The 23453-nt window shown below is 41.9% G+C and overlaps 2 protein-coding genes across 8 annotated transcripts in view; one reads left to right on the forward strand and one right to left on the reverse strand.

Moving 5' to 3' along the window:
* The window catches only part of LOC133409307 (tubby-related protein 1-like), a 38453-nt gene that overhangs the window by 13663 nt on the left and 1337 nt on the right, over positions 1–23453 (reverse strand). For 2 of the 5 annotated variants that reach the window (XM_061689134.1, XM_061689133.1), the window contains exon 2: positions 738–786. In XM_061689134.1, the coding sequence (XP_061545118.1) occupies positions 738–786 (49 nt within the window). Of the gene's footprint in view, positions 717–737; positions 787–3343; positions 3453–23453 lie in introns of those variants that run through there. The other 3 variants (XM_061689137.1, XM_061689136.1, XM_061689135.1) reach the window with 2 other exon arrangements.
* Positions 7251–22562, forward strand: LOC133409309 (adenosine receptor A1). Of its 3 annotated transcripts, XM_061689141.1 has the most exons (3): positions 7251–7856; positions 7981–8209; positions 21405–22562. In XM_061689141.1, the coding sequence occupies exons 1-3, from the start codon at positions 7817–7819 to the stop codon at positions 22063–22065; spliced, it is 930 nt and encodes a 309-aa protein (XP_061545125.1). In that variant the 5' UTR covers positions 7251–7816; the 3' UTR covers positions 22066–22562. The 3 variants fall into 3 exon arrangements, with proteins under 3 accessions (XP_061545125.1, XP_061545122.1, XP_061545124.1); XM_061689138.1 differs by having other exon boundaries at positions 7788–8209; XM_061689140.1 differs by lacking the exons at positions 7251–7856; positions 7981–8209 and adding an exon at positions 16268–20678.

Here is a 23453-nt window from a genome sequence, read left to right on the forward strand (position 1 = left end):
AACGAAGGAGCGAGAGAGCGTCCTGTGTTCAGTGCGTCTCCATGGGCAGAAAGTTGTTAATAGGATTTATGTGTAAAGCCATCTGCTGTGCAGAAACACGTCAACGGGTAAGACCACGAAAGCCTGGCGACGGGGAGGACGGACGGACAGACGGACCGAGGGAGGACACGTTTGTTTATCACGAGCAGCACACTAGCCCTAGCGGTTAGCCCGTCTGCCTCGCAGTTCTGAGGTTCGGGGTTCGAATCTGGGCTCCAGCGTGTGTGGGACGTGGCATGTATGCAGGCTCTCAGTCAGTGGTGTCAAACATATGGCCCGCGGGCCAAAACCAATCCGCTTAGGGAGTACAATCCGTGAATTTGAAAGTGGAAAAATACCGAGGACATTGTGGCGGTGGGGACTCAGATGCGTTTTAAAATTATTGTCCTCATGTAGAAAATAAAATGATGATAATTACTTCATAAATTGGCTGAATTTTAAAGAGCAATTCTATATTTTTCAGTGACAAATACCTGTGACTTAAAGTTTTGTCCCTTAAAATACAATCAGTTATTGTGCACACATTGTAGATGAGAAACTGATGCCAAATTTTCTCTGGAACTCTGAGGTTGTTTTGTAAAAATGATCAAAATAAGTGTGAATGGTTCCTCGTCCATATGTGCGCCACGATTGGCTGGCAACCAATCCAAGTCGAGTCAGTACTGTGCAGTGGAAATGCAGACAAAATGGACATTTACCTTCGCGGACGCTTGTGTGGATGACAGACGAGTTCCCTCCTCCAGATCGCTGTTGTGAGGATGGATTACAAACAGGTTAGTGTAATAACAAGCGCAAGGACTTCTTTTTTTTTTTTTTTTTTCATTTTTCATTAACTGATTCAAGTGGAAAATAATCTTACATAAATAATTTATTACATTTTCCATTAATTAATTTAATTGTGAAATACCATCCTACATAATTATATTGAATGTATTAAAAAATGTTCTTTTTTTTTTACAGCTGCTTTTACGTACTCCATCTATACTTTTAAATTATTTCATGGTATTTTTATCACTTTCTAACATTATTGAATACTATTTGAAATTATATTAAAAAAGACATTTCATGGCATTTTAATCCATTAATGAAATGTGAAAATGTGAAACGTGAACTTGAACAATCATTTATTGGACCTATTCGGTTTTATTTGTTATTATTATCTGTGCACAGCACTTTGTTTTCAGCTGTTGCTTCTATTTAAAGTGCTTTATGAATAAAGTTGTGTATTTTTTACGATGACGGATTGATATTTATTATTTTATTTATTTCATGTCTTGTTTTACAATTAAATGGTATTATTTAATGAGTTATTTATTTAATTAATGGCATTTTATTTCATGACACTGCAATGAAAGGTGACATTAAAAGGCTTGTGCAATGTAACATGAAATAAAATGAAGTCTGCCTCTTCCACCCGTCAAAGAGTTGATGTAATTAGCAGGTTCTGGCTTGGCCCATGCACCAAATAACTGTGTCCTACTATTTACCGTTTCACTTAATGTCACCATCTACAAATTGTATGTTTTTGTTTTGTTTTTGTACACAAAAGTGAGTCTCCTCATCTGTGGCCTTGCAATGACCAGGTCAGCGTGTGAAACTTTGTAAATGGGTTTGCGTGGCAGCGACAGGAAAAGATTTGCCGCTTATCGGTTTAACACCACTTGGCGAGTTGTTTTGGAAAGTGGTGTGGCGTAATTACCGCTGAAGGGGGATTTAAAAAAAACCCCAAAAAAACAAACGATGGATGAAGTGAGCTTGGATGGGCTCATAAAAGATGGGTACAATGTGCGAAATAATTATCTGCTCGCATGATGAGCCGGCACGGTGACCGACGACTTAGAGCGTCTGCCTCACAGTTCTGAGGACTGGGGTTCAAATCCCGGCCCCGCCTATGTGGAGTTTGGATGTTCTCCCTGTGCCTGGGTGGGTTTTCTCCGGTTTCCTCCCACATCCCAAAAACATGCGTGGTAGGTTGAGTGAAAACTCTAAATTATCCGTAAGTGTGAATGCGAGTGCGACTGGTTGTTTGTTTGTATGTGCCCTGCGATTGGCTGGCGACCGGTTCAGGGTGTACCCCGCCTCCCGCCCGAAGGTAGCTGGGATAGGCTCCAGCACTCCCGCGACCCTAGTGAGGAGAAGCGGTAAAGAAAATGGATGGATGGATTCCATGATGAAATTTGTAAGTTTGCAGTGTGTAACCTACTGTTTTTTTGTTTTTTCTGTCCTTCTCCAGACGAAGGGCAATTGAACATTGGAACAATGGCGCAAATAGTTTCACTCTCTCTCTTAAGTTTAGTTTTTTTTTTTGTTTGTTTTTAAGATCTTCACTGACAAACTTAAGGCTCCAAATGTGCATTCTTGAACAGAGGGGACTTTGAGATTTCAGTCCATTACGCGGCAGTATGTTAGCAACTGTTTTCTTGGTGACTATTTGCCTTCAGGTCCCTAAACATCCTGCCGGATAAAATAAATCAAACATCCTGCTGTACTTACCTTTACCTTTCTCATGATCACATTCACGCTACGAAGCAAAGATCTTGCGTTGAACGCCACACCGAGAGCAACTGATGGCCATTTTGTTCGTCTTTCACTCTGGAATAATGGCGCCAATAGTTCTATCGTCAAGATAGTCGCTTTCTGGTTGAGATGTTCAATGGCAAACTTAAGGTGGACTTGCCCTGTACATGTGGGAATCTCGCAGGCACTGCAAAATCTAAGTCTATTACGACGCAGTGTGTTACAGACCCATATTATAAGATTACTTTGAAAATAGTTTATGGGGATCATTGTGGTATATTAATGGCTTAAACTATTCGGCGGTGGAGGGCGGGGGGCATCAATTCCTTGTTTTTTGGGGGGTAATCGCAGCAAGGCTCGTTTCCCGTTTACTGTACCCCGCTTTTGTCTCACTCAAAGTGGAATAGAGATCGCAAGGTCAGAGGTGGATCCCAAGAAGAGGTGCGCTTTATATACGTGACAAGATGACATCGAGAGTATTGATCGGTTATTGGTTGATTGTGCACCACTGTGTGTCACGTGGTCGGCAGCCAATCTGCGGGAGTCAGACTTCTGGCCGCGTCGTAAGAGATAGAATATTTCACTCAATAAAATGCACAACATTGTATACTTTTGCATAACACATATTGTGTTTTTTCCAGACATCATAGACATATATTCTGCCTATTACCATAATTAATGAACAACTATAAAATTGAACCCTGTTGACTTACGAATTCAGTAGGGGAACAAACAATATTCTCCCCAACTAACTGCAAAGAAATATGAGTATTTAATATTGACGTACCTATCATGTGTCCAGGCCTCCCTCGCTGCGTGACGCTGGACCGACATGGCCGACGTTCAAGGAGCCAAAATGGACACCGGTATAACTTTTACACACTAAGTACTGCAAAGCTCCAGGGTACACATTCACAGGGGAGTCACATGACCTGGCCTCACCCCACCCCCACCCGCAAGACGATGGCAGAAAAGCGGCATCCCGCGTCTGGATTACGCTAATCAGCCACTAGCCATCTGCAAGCACGAGCAGCATGTGCTAAATGGGAAAAGAACAAAATACAATTGTTGCTCTTGGAAGATGTTGTGAGGCATGTAGAGCAGTTGAGACAGCAGGGAGCGCTGTTCAGACACTTACGCCTGCCACTACATATTGTTCAGTACTGTATATACACAAACAGATTAACTGGGTATAGTTTCCACAGGGGAAAAAAACGAAAATAACTGAATTTCTCAATAATAAACAGAACATATGCAAGGTACTGTGCAATAGTATTGACATTAAAACATTAAATAATAGGACGTTATTTCCATGTATGTATATTTTAAGCGACATATCTTTCAGAAGGCCACTTGCTACCCAATTTCTACATTAAAAATATATTTTTTTTCTTTTTTTTTTCTCTTGATGTGGTGAATTTGGCGTTTTAGTTAGTTGGAGGCTATAATCATCAAATTATAAAATCATGAAATATTTCACTGTCTGTATTGTATCACATACAGTGGATATAAAAAGTCTACACACCCCAGTTCAAATACCAGGTTTTTGCGATATAGGGCACAGATGACTAAACTAAGGGTACAGTTTTCTAAACTGTGGGAACAGATGAGTAAACTGAAGCAACAGATTATCAATTAATTTTATTTTTCCTCATAACTTGGTACCAAGGGGGCTCCGTTGCATCTGTTTACAGTGCAAATATACAAACAAAAACTTGTCGCCCCTCTGACTCGGAGAAAAAGAAAAGGTGCAATTTCCTCTTTTGTCCACTAGATGCTCCTGTAGCCCAAGAGACAAAGTTTTAAAAAAGAAGAAAAACTATACAGGAAGTATCTGAGAATGAGGGCACATCGAGGTACTGTAAATTTTCTCACAGACATAATTGTGAAGTTTTTTTTTTTTTTTGTATAGAAGTGGCTGGTTAGCTGAAGTGAACACGTTTTATCCTTTCATAAAGATGTACTTAAAAAAAAAAAAAAAAAAAAAAGGATTAATTATCCAATGGCTTTGCTGGTATTTGTACAAAAACAAAACTGGAAGGCAACAAGAAAGGCCAGGCCAGGCCCTGAGATCTTAAAAGGGCCACGAACCACACATTATTTGTGTTTTTGGTTAGAAACGAAGCCAAGTGGCAAACAAAACCACTCAATTAGGTCACAAACTCAATACTGTAGTGATAATGACGAGTGACCCCATGGTGAAAAGACAACCTGGCGAGGACCTGACCTGGCTCGCGCTGGAAGTTCGCGGTGAATCATCAACTTCGCAGACAGTGAAGACAAACAAAAAACACGCAATAGGAAGTATCCGTGTTTGCTGACTCGACAGAAACCCCAAAGAGGACGCTTGTGTGAACGGGGAACGTGTCCGGGCAGCAGGGTGCTGCGAGGCAAGACTTGACAAGACAACGCAACGCTTCCTGGCTGCTAAATGCCAGAAAATGAACTGTAATGCTTTGATTGCAGGGACCAGGTCCTGCAGCGACTAACCAAAGACCCTCATTATGTTTATAATTGCCTGTATTAATAGTTTAAATTTAAATATAGCACAACTATGGCCCCAAAACACTTTAATATAATTTTTAACTCATTTTACAGCATTCACCTGAAAAATAAACTGCTTACAGATTATTTGATTCCCCAAAAATTTAGCGTATGTGCGTATAAAAATGTACATGCGACAAATACTTTCTGTAACCTCCACTAACAACCCAGGCTGAACTCAGCGCCTCCTCAACAAGATCTTAGTCTCTCAGTTGAGATATATCACTTCACCATATTTCAATAACACCAATTACTACTTTTTGGGGTCCACTGTGCAGTGAACGTCGCCTATTCGTGATTCGGCATTTGCAAAATCACCTACTTGCGGAATCTTTTTTTAACCCATCCGCGGAAAAACACACCTATTTGGGATTATCTGTAACATGGCAAAAAAGTCAAAAACTTATTTTTGGTGACGAAATACTGTAGGTAATGTATGATATTTATTGTATTGTAGAGTCTCTTTAATTGAGACAACGAACGGTTAGTGTTGGCCGTAGTCAGCTGGGACAGGCTCAAAGCGACACGGACCACATCCGTTTTTATACGTCCCATACATTCTGTTGACTCTCTAATATCCTCGCACATAAAACTCAGCCCTCATTTATTTTCACTCAGAGAGTTCCTGCCTCTGCACATGTAAGGTTGTTTGTCTGTTTGTTTTGTACGGCGGTGGCAGATGTGTGTTGATGTTTCTGTTTGCCTCATCTGGTCTTCGATGGACCATCATGGTTGGTTGGCTCGGCAAACCAAAAGGTTCCGCTCTACGGCTCCAGCAACAACTGCATGCCAAATGGAGAGAACCTCTGCATGTTAGCGACGGCTGCTTCTTGTTTTTGGAACAATAGCGATATCCTTCTGTAGTCATGAAACGCATTCCATGATTCACTTGCCCTTATTGACCGTTTTCTTTTTCTTTCTTTTTTTTTGTGAAGAAAAATCTTCTGTGACTGCTACAGGTTTCGATTCTACACAGACTCAAGCGGTATCCAATTACTTCTGCCCAATGATTCTTATCCTGTTCAGGGTTGCGGGGAGCTGCAGCCTGTCCCAGCTGATTTTAGGCAAAAAAGCAGACTACACCCTGCACATTGAGAGAGACAACCATTCACACACATATTCAAACAGTCACAGAGCCCACGTGGCCTGCACGGAAGTCAGCCGAATGTACCACTACACTAGCTGCGTTTTACATGGAGCCTTGTACTCCGATTCAAATCAATTGAAACAGACCCAATCCGAATGGAATTTCATTTGGATTCACAGGGGTGGAATATACTTGTTTGCCAAACTGATCAGAAGTACATTTTCATCATGTAAACCGTGAATCGTAACGGTGTCAGGCTGTGCGCTCTCTGCGCATGCTCCCTCATGGGGTAAATGCGCAGTAAAGTCATCGTTTACGCGCTTGAAAACATGGCGGCATCCTAGCGGAGTTGTTCTGCGACGGAGATGTTTTTAACTACTTTTAACTTGTTTTTAATCAAGCTGTTGCTATACTACATGTGTAAAACAATCACAACTACTGTGCAATATAGATAAATCAGGTTTACATCAATCTGCGCACTTCACACCTCGAGAAAACGGCTGCTGTGATTAAATGGAGTGACCCATGTCAACGCCAGATCGGAATAGATCACGTCACATGTAAACAGTTGACCAGAGATCTTCAATCGGGATGGTAAAAAAAAAAGTCTGCATCTCAACCTGGCTGTTGTCAGTCAATCTGGAGCAGGTCCAGTATTGACTTATGATGAGACTAGTTTATGCTATGTTAAACTTCTAACACCTTGGCTAACTACCGGTAAGCCCACAGAGAGGCTGCTCACACCTGAAGTTTGTCACGATTTAACTTGATGTGAACTATAGCAGCAATTCGCAACAGGTGGATCCGGACACAAAATAGTGTAGACACTTGAAAGTGGCTTTGGATCCTATCCCCTGCCTCCCTGATCATTATGTCATGGACGGAGAAACGGGGAGAAAGTGTGGTTGTTATGTAAACTAGCCGCACTGTTATGTAACAAATATTGACTGTGAACTGCTCATGATGATGTACGTGGCACGGATTGCATACTGTTATTTTTAGATTTTTGTACTGTATTTCTATCATTGCTAATCGTGATGCAATAGTTGTGGTATCAAGAGGTGGATTAAGTTTGATCAGTCCCCAAATGCACTGCAGCTTTAGCACAGTTGCTAACTGGCGTCTGCAAAACGAAGGCCGGGCAGCCCGGAAACGAGGCCCGAGACGAGACGCAAAGCTGACGCCCGCCAGGAAGCTGAGCTCGTCGCGCGTACTTCCTTTTAATGCCGACGCGCCGTCACAAAGTCCCCGAGAGTGAGTGGTCACTTCCCGGTGTCCCCAAGAGAGGAGAAAAAAGAGAGCAAGCGAGAGAGAGAGACAGAGCGAGAGAGAGCTGCCTCGTCACCCCTGTTTCTCCTAAATAAGCAGTGATCTGTTGAACTGCTGCCAACGGAGGCTGGCCCAAACTCTCGCTGCGCTACTTTTACAAGCCGAGCCGAGCCAGCAGGAAGGCAAAAAGACACAGAGCCCAGACTTGTGAGAAAGGGGTGAGTTTGCTCTGCTACTTTTTATTTTTGTGTGGTTCAAAAAAAAAAAAAAGCGAATCTTCGAGGCGAGAGCAAGGATTTTTTATGCTGACGTCACATAGAAAGCTGTCTTGGATATCGCCTGAAGAAAGACGAGTGACACATGGTGGACAAACTTGCAATAAAAAAAGGAGTCCTCAAAGGTTGTTATCCCTTAAATGATCCCATTTGCATTGCTCTTATTTTTTCGGGGTACGATCTCGGACACCTTGTTGCCTGTAAATAGTGGATTAAAAGGGTCGCCATTGTCCTCGATTGATTCTGTAGTCAGGAAATCATGGACAAAAAAATGCACCCAGGCAGGTGCAGGACGACTAAAAAGACGAGTGGCCAAGAATGGGATCCGCCAGGCATGGACTACCTGGGAAGGATGCCAAGTGCTGACAAAAGGCTTAGCGAGGAACAAGTCGTTTGCAGCGAAACACGTCGGGACGCAGTTTGGACAGCTTCATCAGGAACGCCGTCAAACCTCGTTGGCGTCGCTTCAAGCCCGCCTGTAAGTACTCACTTTGGATTCTTTTAAACTGCCTTTCCCCATCCTGATCTATCCTGTAATCCCGCAAACAAACGAGACATCTTTGTGAGGACTAAGCCGAGATCCCTTTTGAAGTCGCTCGCTCGCTTGCGAAGAGCATCCGCTGTGAGGGTACAACGGTAGCCGAGTTGTGATACTTGCCGACTTCTTTCCTCCTGGCACAAATGGGCAGGAAGAGACGAGGGGTATGGCTTCCACCACTCAGCCTCTTTTATCATTTTACTGAGGAAAAGGCAAAAAGCATTCCCACCTGTTTTTAGTTCGACGCCATCGTGGCCTCATTTTTCTACTGCGATCACCTCCAAGGGATTATTATATTTTTTGCTTTTATCTGCATCCCGACGTTTCTCTCGTCGCATCTTTGAATCGCCATGCTCGGGTTGCACCAAAAACAAAGCGCTCCCCATAGTCATGGCTGCCCTCGCATTTCCCACAAGCGGGGACTTTGTCCTGCGTAATGTTTTGAGAGGGGGGGAAAAGTTTAATTATTTGTAGACGGTACTCTCAGCTTTGGAAACGCTCGAAGGCACGCAGTCGGAGCTGAAACAGTGCCTTCAAATTGTATAATTTACATGAAAATTGTCGTTAGATGAAGATTTGGTTTTGGCACTGTGTATATATATGTGTATATATATAAATATATATATATATATATATATATATATATATATATATATATATATATATATATATATGTATATATATATATATATATATATTTTTTTTTTATGTGTATATGTGTGTACATGTGTATGTGTATATATATATATATATATATATATATATATATATATATATATATATCTCCATCCATCCCGGGCCCGACTGGTTAGAGCGTCAGCCTCACAGTTCTGTGGACCCGGGTTCAATCCCCGGCCCCGCCTGTGTGGAGTTTGCATGTTCTCCCCGTGCCTGCGTGGGTTTTCTCCGGGCACACCGGTTTCCTCCCACATCCCAAAAACATGCATTAATTGGTGACTCTAAATTGCCCGTAGGTGTAACTGTGAGTGCGAATGGTTGTTTGTTTGTATGTGCCCTGCGATTGGCTGGCAACCAGTCCTGGGTCTACCCCGCCTCCTGCCCGATGACAGCTGGGATAGGCTCCAGCACGCCCTCGAGCGACCCTAGTGAGGAGAAGCGGCTCAGAAAATGGATGGATGGATGGATATATATATATATCCCATATGGCCAAAGCCCAAATTGCATGAAAGGCTCTTCTCCCATTAATTTAAATAAGTTTAACCTCCGAAATAGTCCACTGGCCGCCGTCTGCAATAATTTTGTTTATTTAATGATGAACACACCCCTTTTGTAGCAAATTTACTGAACACTAGATCTAATTGTTTATGCATTTGCTGTAGTTTAGATTCACAGAGGGTGTGTTTTTAACGTGTTTATTTGCATTTTGTGGGCAGACGATTGGAGTATTTCTCCAACGTCAAGCTGGCATTAAAAGGGTATATTCGATCGGTACGTTTATGCTGCACTTTCATTGGAAAATAAGTGAGACGTATCAGATTTGTATCCACATTTGGAAGAGGCTTGATTTTCGATCTATATATTACAACTCCAATTCCAATGAAGTTGGGACGTTGTATTAAACAAATAAAAACAGAATACGATGATTTGCAAATCATGTTCAACCTATATTTAATTTGAATACACTACAAAGACAAGATATTTTATGTTCAAACTCATAAACTTGATTGTTTTTAGCAAATAATCATTAACTTAGAATTTTATGGCTGCAACACGTTCCAAAAAAGCTGGGACAGGTGGCAAAAAAGACTGAGAAAGTTGCGGAATGCTCATCAAACACTTGTTTGGAACAAAGATGGGGCGAGGTTCACCTCTTTGTGAACAAGTGCGTGAGAAAATAGTCGAACAGTTTAAGGACAATGTTCCTCAACGTACAATTGCAAGGAATTTAGGGATTTCATCAAAAACCGACATCAATGTGTAAAGAATATCACCACATGGGCTCAGGAACAGCAAACCAATGTCAGTAAATACAGTTCGGCGCTACATCCGTAAGTGCAACTTGTAATTCTACTATGCAAAGCAAAAGCCATTTATCAACAACACCCAGAAACGCCGCTGGCTTCTCTGGGCCGAGCTCATCGAAGATGGACTGATGCAAAGTGGAAAAGTGTTCTGTGCTCCGACGAGTCCACATTTCAAATTGTTTTGGAAATTGTGGACCTCGTGTCTTCCGGTCCAAAGAAGAAAAGAACCATCCGGACTGTTATGGACGCAAAGTTCAAAAGCCAGCATCTGTGATGGTATGGGGCTGTGTTAGTGCCAATGGCATGGGTAACTTACACATCTGCGAAGGCACCATTCATGCTGAAAGGTACATACAGGTTTTGGAGAAACATGCTGCCATCCAAGCAACGTCTTTTTCAGGGACGCCCCTGCTTATTTCAGCAAGACAATGCTAAACCACATTCTGCACCTGTTACAACAGCGTGGCTTCGTAGTAAGAGAGTGTGGGTACTAGACTGGCCTGCCTGCAGTCCAGACCTGTCTCCTATTGAAAATGTGTGGCGCATTATGAAGCGAAAAATACAACAACGGAGACCCCGGACTGTTGAACAGCTGAAGCTGTACATCGAGCAAGAATGGGAAAGAATTCCACCTACAAATCTTCAACAATTAGTGTCCTCAGTTCCCAAACGTTTATTGAATGTTGTTAAAAAAAAGGTGATGTAAAACAGTGGTAAACATGACCCTGTCCCAGCTTTTTTGGAACGTGTTGCAGCCATAAAATTCTAAGTTAATGATTATTTGCTAAAAACAATCACGTTTATCAGTTTGAACATTAAATATCTTGTCTTTGTAGCGTATTCAATAAAATATAGGTTGAACATGATTTGCAAATCGTTGTATTCTTTTTTTATTTATGTTTAACACAACGTCCCAACTTCATTGGAATTGGGGTTGTATGTAGAGATTTTTATTTCTATTGACACTGCCATGACACACATTCCCTTGAGCCATGCAGTGTAAATCCAACCTTAGTGGGTAACGTTAAAGGATGTATTGACATTTTGGTCTCAGATTTCAACGCAAATGCATCCAAAATGAGTCAAATAATTAACTTCATGACAACATCCTGTAGTATAAAGATTAGTTTTTGTTTATTATGAAAGGAAGAGTGCACATGAAAGTATATAAAATATTCACAATAGAGTTAGTGTAGTGAGCCAATTTTGCTCTGTCGTGCCTTAGTCGTCACGTTAACATTTTTGCAACGTAGTCCAACACAAATGTATCCACAATGAGTTGAATGGATATATTTTTAGCAGCTTACAGTATCAATGATGTGGATGTTTATTTTTAAAGGGACAGCACATATAAAATACTAACGGATATATTCGAGGCTTCTAGTTTAGCTAGTAGGTGATATATTGATATGATATTGGGATTTCAGAAATTTCTGTAATCATTAGCTATAGTCATATAATTTAAAGTTGCAAAATGTAAAACATTTATTATTCGGTATGTAGAGCTATTTAAACTATTTTGTTGGGGCTTTGGAATCTACTGTAGGTTTGTAGTCTCAAGGCGTCACACACAATACTGTATTGTTTATCGGCAAATGAAATAATAACAAAAGGTGAGATTAAAGAAAATGTGGGCATTTTTGTCCTAAAAAAAAGAAACTATCATAAAAAATAGCTTTTCTTGTCATACACATTTTTTTGTTGGTGTGTTGGGGTATTGAAGTTATTTTTTTCTTGGCTCATTGCAAACTTCTTCCCTCTTGCTATTAAATTGCTAGAGGCTAAGTGGCTCTCCATAGTGTTTTTCTTTTTTTTTTAGGTCTCAAAAGTATTTTTCTGTTAAAATGGCTGTCTATTGTTGTACTAGAGCAGCTCCAAATGCCGGAGACAATTTCCCTGTGTGTTTTTGACATACTTGGCAAATAAAGAGGATTCTGATTCTGAGTATGTATGTTTGTAATCTTTAAGCGTCACACACAATATACGGTATACACGTAATATTCAGTATATCAATATACACTGTACATATATTATGTACCAGAAAGAAGTGCAAATGGAGCCTTCAGTGGTTATCAAAATCTTAATTAACTTAAAACAATGTTACCCGTTTATAGCCGTGTACAATACGGTAGTTGTGCTTCCAAACCCACGTGAACCGGTGAACTTGATCCAGATAGAACCAGAAATCCTTGTTCGCTGCAAGAAGGGGCTTGCAATGCAATGTAAGATTGCAGCAGCCCGTGTGTCTAAAGAATAAACACACACACACACACACACACACACACACCGAGTGCGTGTGTGTGCGTTATTGTTTGTTGTCGACAGTGTAACAGTGTCAATACGTTAAGGATGGTCAGTTTGGTTCTCCTGGCGTGAACCTGTCGATTGGCAAGCCACTAAGCCGTGACCGTCGGGATCAAAGTCCGCTTTTTGGGCTTTTATCAGAAGATACATACACACATACACACACACACACACACACACACACTCACACACTGCTCTTCCTGTTTGTTAGCGCTGCTGATTTACGGGCTATAAACAGAATTTGATCGGCCTCCTCAAACTCGAGCAACTCTGTAGCAACTACCAAATGGAAAGAGGGGGGGAGCGATGTTCTTACTGTGTACGTGTGTGTGTGTTAGCCATGTGAAATCCATTTTGAGATTAACATCTGGATGGCCCAGATGTCCCGTTAACGTCTGCACATTTGTCTTAGCCTCTGCAGGTTTCCTGTGAGTCTAACCTCACAAGACAGTTTGCTAAATTAAATGTGGAAAGAACACGCACATTTTTGGGGATCTTTTTGGTGTAGCATTCATCATAGTGTCATACACCGAGTGGTTATGGTCTAAACTTCCAAAAGACTAACCATTTTAAAGTGCAAACAAAAGTATGATCTATTTGTGAAATATTGTCACTTCTGATATGTCCATTTTCTCCTCCCTGTGGCAATTTCTGCCATTGGGAGTATGTAGAAGGCAAGGAATGTCCTATCTAGAAACAAAACAAAGAGATCCCGCCATAAACATAAGCAACAAGCCTCACTCAGTAATGTATCTGGAGTGGCAGGAATGCAATATAAATTCCTCGAATAAAAGTGGAAAAACTTGTGGAGCGCCATATTTTTGTGTGTTTGTACGTCTAGCTAGCTTCTGGTCCAAAGAGGACTAGACTCTACCATTCTGCTATAATGCTGTTTTTTCTGTTTTTGGTTCGTACATTAGTTAGCAAGGGAGCTACTTTCTACTTCGTGGACAATGATTTGGTGCATTTGAATGGACTGGACTCTACCATTGAGATTCTAGGACAGAACAATTCCATCGTAACTCAAAAAACAAAGTACATTTTTCTATCAACATTCTACTTTCTGGTTCTTGGAGAATTATTATTATTATTAATCAGTTTATTTGAAAGGGGACCATAACAATTGGGATAGTACCATTTGCATTCTAGGTCAGAGGAACAGTTCCATTGGAATTAAATAACAACCCCCTCCCAAAAAACTTACATTTCTCGTGAAAAGTGAAAAAACTGTTGCGTGTGATTTTGTCCACAACATTGTTGGTGAGAATAGTTATAATGTAGCTTAAAAAGATAACGTAAAATCCTCTGGAAAAGTGAAAATTTGTGACATATCTTAATTGTTGTTTGTTTATTCCACCACAAAACGCACAAAGTAGTTGAAAGTTTTTTTGTTTGTTTGTTTGTCCATATGTTTGTTAGCTAGATGGCTATGACGAACCCTTTACGCGATTAGATGAACTTGAACTCTACACAATGCGAATCCTTGGGTTGGGGGAAAGGATCAATCGTTAGTCAAAGACACAATGTAAATTTGTATAAGTGGAACATTGGGAAAAACGTCTTTGTATTCAGAGTAGAAAATGTAGAAAGACTGGAAAAGGAGGAACAGTTAAAAAAAAAAAGTCAGATTTTTGTTTTTTTGTCCGTTTTTGATTCAAAGACAATGAAGAGTAATGTTAGTATTAGATGGACTGAATTCTACCATTTGCATTATAGGGCAGGTGGGATAGTTCCATCATACTTAATTCCTCGAATATAAGTGAAATAATTCTGTAATAGCTCTGTATTTTTGTTTTCTGTCTGTTAGTTAGCAGGCTACTTTCCGTTTGACGTATACTGACACGAGTTTGTCCGCAGACTGGACTGTGCCATTTGAATTCTGTGGGGCAGCCTGGATGAAGAAGGCGGTGAGTGTTTTCTTGGTTCTCTTGAGGTCGTTCGGTGCCAAGAAGCCGGCCGGGCCTTTGTCCGCATGCCAAGCTGCATGTCAATGAGGCAAAGTAAAAGGCGAGCAGAGGGGGTACGAGGGGTACGGGGGCACACAATACGGCTGCCAGATGCTCCTCGTGATGTCTGAAGCTGACACTTGTTAGGGGAAAGTCCACACAATGGACCGTCGCTTTAGTCATCATCTGGTCTGTAGGAGTTTATGTCCATACAAGAAGATGAAGAAAAAAAATTTCTGAGTGTTGAGGGTGTGCACAGGAGCAACTTGGGGGGGTTTGATGCCTTGCTCAAAGGCACTGTGCTAGTCCTCAGGAAGCCATCCAGCATCTCTCCAGCAACCAGTCCAGCCTCCACACTCCTAAGTCCCTAAAACAATTTGATTGGCCCAAGAAATTTGAAAGTTTTTATTTTTAAGTAGTTAACCTATTCAATGCCAGCCATTTTTAAAGCGGACTTCCCCATGTTGGCAACCATTTTAGAGCAATTTGAGGGATCTTTCAAGACCCACAGAATGTTGTGTTCTGTGAAAATATAAGCACCAAATGAAAGAGTAGAATAGCTTTTTTTTTAGCAGTCGAACATGCATCTAAAAAAAAACTTGGTTTCTTGACTAAGAAGCGGAGAAAATTAGCTTTTTGTGAAAAGAAACGTCAAGCAGAACAGTGACTTTGACGCAAATATTTAAATTTGTTTGCTTTGGTGAGAGAAACTATAAAACAAAGACTGGGAAAGGGCCTTTGATAGCAAAATATTTCGTTACAGCTTCATGACTAAAAACGCGTTGTCAGCGACGCTGACTCACCACATGGCTCGAGTTGCACGTCAGTGGATTTTTTTGCATTCCATTCCTCTTTCACTCCATGAACTGTGTCATCTTTTCTCACGATTGCAACACACTCTCTACTACCTACGGCGACACATACTCTGTTTATACCATACATATACATACTGTGTTCTAATGCGAGGAGGTGCCGAAACCTTTCTGACTTTCGTGTTAGCATTTCTCTCCCTCATAATGGACATGACAAACTGAGATTCATTGCGTATTCTTTATCTTCTACTCAAAAGCTGTGCTGATCTCAAATCCAAAGCGATGCAACGTCGGCATCTGCAGGGATATGTTAGTCATTACAGTGAAACCGGAATTTCACAGACAAGCTGGGCAATACCCCCTTCCGTTGAACAATGTGCTTGACAGGTATAATCAGCGGTGGATTCCAAAATAAAAAATAAATGTCCACGAGAGAGCCCCCCCCCCAAGCGCTATTTAAGAGGAGTGTTAATTTTCAAACTGTTCATAATGTTACAGTGGCTGAGAAAGATTTGAAATATACTTTTTAGGAATAAACCTTCTACTCCGACTGTGCTATTGGATTTTAATGGTCATGATGGTGATACTTGGAGAGCTAAGTATTTTTGGGGGTGGTACTTGGTGTAAAAAAGTTTGAGAACTACTGTTCTAATTAATTCCACAGCTCAATGATGGCGTCCCTCTCTCTCATGCCCTTGCGCCTTTTCGTTCTTTCTTTCTCACCCTTCACCCCGCTCCGCCAACTGCCGCCAGAACATTTCAATCACTGTCACCACCAGTTGGGCCAAAATGGAATTGGAGACGATAATGAACCGCCCAGACGCTTTTCAGCCACTGCTGTTCACATGCTAATTAATGCAAAGAGTCCAAAGCCCTTTTGCGCTGGTCCACCACGGGCAAACCGAACCACATTTCTTCATTATAATTTTTTTTTTTTTTTAAATATTTGTATTCTTCAGTAAGGCATTCAAACGTTGTTTCTGGAAATAATTTGTATGTAAAATATAAAAACATAACTATACAATATATACAAATGACAAACAGGTAATAACCAACCCCACACCGAGTTTCTACACCCTTGACATTAATTAGCGAGGCTGGGTCAAGATCCAGAGCCACTTTCAAGCCACACCGTTTGAAACACTATCATGCAGAGGCATTATTATTTAGAAAACATCGATATCGGTAACGGTTGCGATGCCCCTGCTATCGTGTCAAAGCCAAAAGGTAAGCAGAGCTGCATTTAGTTTTGTTGGATGTACAGATTAGTGAAGGGTGACGGCGTTAGCTTCTGATAGGCGCCACATAGTAAAGTTGACGTGTTGGCGGTTGGTATTTGTGTTTGGTGATGTGTCCATGCGCCACATACACACATTGTAGTTTTGTGAACTGCTGCTGCTAGAAATAGTCTCATCGTCATTGTGGCCACTCGCTCTTCACCTGGACGTCATGGTAACGAAAGCTGGACTCGCCATGGTAGCCGAGCACTGTATGGGCTGGGAAGAGGGCTGGCACGCTTCGATGAGACAAAGGGGCTAATTTCAGCAGGACAAGAAATAGTGTGTCAAGTGGTACACACAGCTATAATTTGTGATCCTTAGGCTATTTTGAGGAAAGCATGTCAGAGACATGTTATTAGGTCACCTGGAAACTGTATAACACGTCTCCTTTAAGACTGATCCAATGTGCAGTAGTTTTGCAGTACAGTGAACCGCCTCTTTCTGTATCGGGGCAATTACTTTTTCACACGGGGCCAGGTAGCTTTGAATATTGTTTTTTTTCCCTTACTAAATAAAGTCACCATTTACAAACAGCATTTTATGTTTACTTGGGTTATCTTTGTCTGATGTTTACATTTGTTTGATCATCTTAAAGTGGGGAAACTATTTGAGGGGGGGCAAATAATTTTTCATCGCACTGTAATTTGCCAGATAAATCCATTGACAAACAATCAAACTTACAACTTTTGCTTTTTCCTTGTGTCATAGATGAACAGATGATGCATGATCTTCTCTCTTCCACTGCTTCTGTCATTTCGGCTGAGGTAGTAGATTGAATAGTTGTGGGGTTTGTGTCCCCTCTGAGATAACTATACAATCTACTGTCTTTGCCCGTGAGACAGCTTGCTCGCCGACAACATGACAAAAATACAAACAAACATAAAAAAATCCAACAAAGTGAGCCCATCCTCTCTTCGCACTAAACTCTATGGTGAGTGGAGCCTAGCGAGGTGAGGTAGTAGGTTGTATAGTTTGTGGGATGCAGCCGGTCACCCCCAAGAGGTGATAACTATACAGTCTATTACCTTCCTTGAGGGGCACAAAGTGAAGCTGATAGCACGCTGCCATCGTTGGGAACAATTTGTGTTTTGTGGGGACTTAATGCTCATCAATTGCATCATTTTTTATAAATGTGCAGCTCAACCTTGTGATGCTGGCGAAATAAAGAACAGTTGGCTATCAAGTTTCAAAGGTGTATTTTAATTTAAAAAAGAAAAAAAAGTGGTTTCTATTTGTTTGTCAGTATGTGCACGAGAAATTTGAGCTCTTATTTTGACCACAAAAATGCACACATGCATTCATAACTGGGCCAAGAGAATGAAGAAGTTGAAGTTCAAATATGCAAAATACTTTTCTCAAAATCAGCTTCTTTTCTTCCCCTCTGTGCACACCACATTGTGACTCGTATGAACAAAACCACAGCGCTTAACCAAAATATTTTTTTTATGTTTCTCTAGTGTTAAATACAGCAGCATGTAGGAGCTCTTGAACCAAAAAAATGAAAAAAATATCCTTATTATGGTCATCCATGAATTCCTTTTTCGTCCAAAACCCCTAGAAAAAAATAGTATAGTACATCATTATTATTTTTGTTATCATATTATGATTATTATGTTTACGTGCATTCCTGAACATAAAAATTAGCTTAAGAGGTTAAATTTAGGTATGACAAGGTGAATTAAAGGTATGACAAGGTGAATGTGAGTGCAAATGGTTGTTTGTTTCTGTGTGCCCTGCGATTGGCTGGCAACCAAGTCAGGGTGTACCCCGCCTCCTGCCCGATGACAGCTGGGATAGGCTCCAGCACGCCCGCGACACATGTGAGGAGAAGCGGCTCAGAAAATGGATGGATGGACGGATGGTGCTGGATCCTTTCGTTATTATTAAGCACATGGGAAAATTCATTAAAAGTTAATTGGCTTAAAATAGGCACCGCGGTCCACTAGTGGTTAGTACGTCTGCCTCACAGTTCTGCGATTCGGGGTTTGAATCTAGGCTCCAGACTCAACATTGCCCACAGGTCTGAATGGTTGTTTTGTTTGTCTATAATGTTTCCTTCAATTTGGCTGGTGATAAGTCAGCTGGGATAGGCTCCAGCTCACCCGTGACCCTAATGAGGAAAAGCGCAAAAGAAAAATGGATGGATGGCTTGCGCTATAAATAAAGGAATGATCTGTATTAAACTGCAACTACCATTTTGTCCTGCTCAAAATATCTCTCGTAAAAATGTCAAAAAAGTCCAGGTCTCCAGACTGCACACGAGTGATGTCACGTCCGTCTGCTTCCGGTGAGCCATACATGTCAAGTACATAGAACTTTGTGAGTAAAAGTGAAAGTAATTCCAGTCATGTGATGCACCCTCTCTGGAGAAGTGCAACTGGAAGAGAAGCCAACATGAGATGTGAAAGTTGGCACTTGAACACGTGGAAGTTGTCCGACCAGACACACAAGAAACGCATCTCTGCGTTTTCCTAACATTAGATCACATGAAACCAAAACTTCCTGTATTTCATGCCCTGTTTGGACACATGACCATTCTGCCTGCAGGAAGTGAAAATAAGCTTCCTCTCCTCTGGGAAGACTTTCTGCAAGATGTCTTTCGGTCATGCTGCAGAAATAAAAAGGGCCTTCCTCAAACTGTTCCTAGGAAGTTGGAAGCATACCACTGTCCAAAATGCCAGGAATAGATTAAGATTTAAGCGGGGTACATACAACAAACCGATAATCGAGCAAAACAATTGAACACTATGAGCCCTATTTTTGTGAACGCCGTCAATCTGGCACGGTGGCCAGCGCACCGGTTAGATCAGTGTTGTTAATTACGTAAACGAGGGCAGCCGGGCAGATCTGAGTGCGGGCGGGCTGCCCCACTATGAGAGCGTTTACCGACGAACTAATTCACCGCCAATCAAAGCAGCTCCTCTCATTCCCTGTTAATGTGGCACAACTGACAGTCTCGACGGCGACATCTCCGTGCAGAAGAGGACGATGCGTAATCGCAGGGATCCGTGGGCGAGTGGAGCATTGTCACTGCTCTGGCCGTAGTGTGGCAACAGACAATGTGAGCAGGTGTCCGTATTGAATACAGAATGAGCTGGTCATAACCCCCGGTGACTTAAATATGTACACAGAGCTTAGTATCTGTCTGCCTGTGCCCCGATCAAATGCACCAAAATCGCGTTGCAACAGTGCTCTACCTTGCGCCAGGAGTGTCTGCCACCAAATTGTTACTCGGCCAAGTGCATTTCCAAGGACACTCCCTCTGCTGCGCCGGAACGCCCAGCTTTGTGCAGACTGCTCTGCCAAATTGGCAAACAGCTCTTGCACAAAAGCCAGCATCCGCTGGCATTTCCACCCTGCCGCAGATGCGTCGTCTACGAAAATAGAGCCCATTGAATCCCAAATTGGGCGCCACATAGTCCTCAGTCTTGGTAATTATGATCAAACGTATAATGCATTTAGAAACTTTACAGGGTATTTAATTGTGTTATTGATCTTCTACAGAGTTATTTGTCTCCGATCCCTTGGTTATGGTTTCGGTGCATATTAGCACCAATTCGCTTATGCGTCATAATGCTCATTCGCTCGTGCATAATAGCACTCATTCAAAGAAGAAAAAAAAAAAACTACGGCCCGCTTCCTGACTAAGCAAATTCACAAGTGTTAAAGTGTGTCACTTGACTTCCTCATATAGTTCAAGCCAGAGATGAACACTTGTCACTGTGCCGCACGGCGAGCCACACAGGAGACGCCATGCACGCGGCCGAGGTGGCCTACGCCTCGTTGGAGTTGCTCATAGCTGTCTGCTGCTGCCTAGGCAACGCTCTAGTTATCGTCGCCGTGTGGACCACAAAAAGCGTCGGGCAGCCCACCTTCTGTCTGATCGTGTCGCTGGCGGCGGCCGACTGCGCGGTGGGCCTGGTGGCCATCCCGTTGGCCGTGCTGGTGGACGGCAGGGCGATCACGTCTTTTCGCGCCTGCCTCTTCATCAGCTGCGTGGTCATCCTCTTGACCCTGGTGTCCATTCTGTCCCTCATGTCTATCGCGCTGGACCGCTTTCTCCGGGTCTACATCCCTCTCAGGTAAACTTTTCTTTTTAAATGAGTCTTAGCAGGAATTCTGACCAATTTTTGCATGTATGAGGTCTATCAGAAAGGTTCCAGTACTGGTGTCACAAAAGCTATATTTAAGATCCAAAATACAATCGTGACACTTGTGAGGTTATTAATTAAACAAAACTATATTTTAAGCAAAACGTAAACAGTCTAAGGGCCTGTTTCTAATGCTGCACATCCAATGGTGTAGATAGAGAAAAATGTTTTTTTCCACCGTACAGTCCACTTGCATCGAGGCCAAGTGATGTTGCTGAGTAGATGTTGAATCGATTAATTGACTAGTCTACAAGTTGACTAATCTCTAATCGTGTGTTTAGGACATTTCCTTTCCCATTTCGACCAGTTTTCGACCAGTTTTTTCATTTCGACTCGCCTGTCTCCTGCCGTCGCCGGACTATAACGCTATTTGGATCAGTGCAATGTCCAGCCAACAGGGCGACACATCTGCACGGGTCTGAGAGAACGAAAATGAGAGAATAGTGATTGGCTTCGCTAGCTTCGGCTATTACGATCGCTGCTAGTTTTGAAAAAAATTCATACCGACGCTACCTCAGGTTGGTGGCGAAAAACGAGGGCAGCAGGGGGACGATGTGAAGCTCCCATCTTTTTCATTCAACTTAGATGTTGTTTGCTGCAACACACTAACATCACAGCGCTTACCTAATGAAACATCCGTCCTGGTTTTGTTTCCAGGTACAAACGGACGGTCACACAGAGACATTCATGGTGCACGGTTGCTGCGTGTTGGCTTGTCGCTCTGCCTCTGAGTTTCGCGCCCATGCTGGGCTGGCACAACGAAGACGCCACCTCCCACGGTTCCCCCAACTCTACGTTCACTTGCCAGTTCATCGCCGTGATCCCCATGTCCTACCTGGTCTACTTCAACTTCTTCCTCTGCACCCTGACGACGCTGTTAGTCATGTTGGCGCTGTATGGCTACATCTTCTGCGTCATTCGCGGCAACCTCCGAGAGAAGCCGGGCAACGGAGCCCAGGCCAAATCTAACATCTACCTGAGGAAAGAGAGGCAGCTGGCGAGCTCTCTTGCCCTGGTCTTGGCCCTCTTCGCCATTTCCTGGATCCCGCTCCACGTGCTGAACTGCGTCGCCTACTTTGAAACGGCCGAGGTGCCGGCGAGCGCTTTCCACGCGGGCATCCTGTTGTCTCACGCCAACTCGGCCGTGAACCCGGTGGTGTACGCCTTTAAGATACGCAAGATCAGGGCGGCCTACCTGAAGATCTGGAGGAGATTCCTCACGTGCGGGGACGAGCTCCAAGGCTCTCAGTCCAGCCAGACCACGGACAACAACCCAAGTAGCAACAGCGTGGACTTCAATGTGCAATTGAATGCTTAAAGGGGTCATTTTATGGAGAATTTACTTTTTAAATGCTTGTACACAGACAGTTGACCATCAAATGGAAATTAAAACAAACAAACAAAAAAAGCAAATCTTTTGTTATCAACCTACTTCTGAAAACACTGCCGCCCAACTGTTATGTCACAGTGTGGCAGAGTCACATAAGTCTGCGGTGACTTCGCACAAGCGCCATTCATCTGCAGTCTGGACTACACTGTCCGAAACGGGCCTATCATGCAGAAACACCCCCATTCCCGTGGCTGCGACACCCCTGCTAGCATGTTAAGCCAAAAGGTAAGCAGAGCTGCATTGAATTTTGTTGGATTCACAGAAAAAGTGTGAGCTGAGCAGCATTTACTTGACTATGCTTGGTGAAGTTTTTTGTTTTGTTTTTTTAAGTGCTCTATGAATAAAATTGAGTTGAGACTGTGACTTGCAGTGAAGTTGTCGATGTGATAATAGTGTATTTGTGAAGAGGTGCCTCTATGAGCTAAAAAGCATTTTATTTCATTTTTTGTTGGGGGGGGGGGGGGGGGGGGGGATGGGGTTCTTTCCCCCACACTCTGGGCTTTGTTTCCGCAAGGAGAAGCAAAAAAAAAAAAAAAAAGCACAATATGTCTCTTAAAATAAATCCATCCACAGATAGTGGCCAACACAGTGTTTTTATTGACTTTTTATGCAGCATTAGTTATAGCATCGCTGTGCTAAGTGTGCACACAGGATGCTGTAACATAAATGTACAGCTCGAGCGCTCCCTGGTGGCCGTTTTGCATCCATAAAAATGCAATTGACTGACGGCAACAAAAAAAATGTTTTTTTGTCACAGCTAAATAAGGAAGCATTTCAAATAATGTTTAGGAGAAAGTTAGTACTATGAGCATATCAAGCAGGTGTGGGAACATACACGCTGTTCTTTAAGCCAACCCATCCAGCATTTACGTTATCCTCATTAACATTAACCCCATATTTGTTGCAATAATCCCCCCCACCCCTAAAATTGGTAAACTAAATTGTATGTATTCATTTTTGTATTCAAATATTTCTGATTAACTATAAATAATAAATGTGTAAAAGAAAGATATATATAATATAGATGTTTTAAATTATAAACAATTTAAATGTGAGCACTTTGTTCTTACTTGATTAATTATAAATAGTAATAAAAGACAAATACACATGTATTTGTATTTATTTTTAAATTAAAAGTACAGTTTAAAGGTGAGAATTTTATTAGTTTAGAATTAAACGACAATATTTAGCATATTTTACATACGAAACCCTTGAAAAACATATTTTTAAAAATAATGAATGAATTAATCATAACTCTAAATAATACAACTTAAAAATAAGCAAACACTCTAAAAATTTCACCTCATCTCCAAATG

The sequence above is a fragment of the Phycodurus eques genome, chromosome 10 (genome assembly GCF_024500275.1).
Source record: "Phycodurus eques isolate BA_2022a chromosome 10, UOR_Pequ_1.1, whole genome shotgun sequence".
NCBI classification, from domain to species: Eukaryota; Metazoa; Chordata; class Actinopteri; order Syngnathiformes; family Syngnathidae; genus Phycodurus; species Phycodurus eques.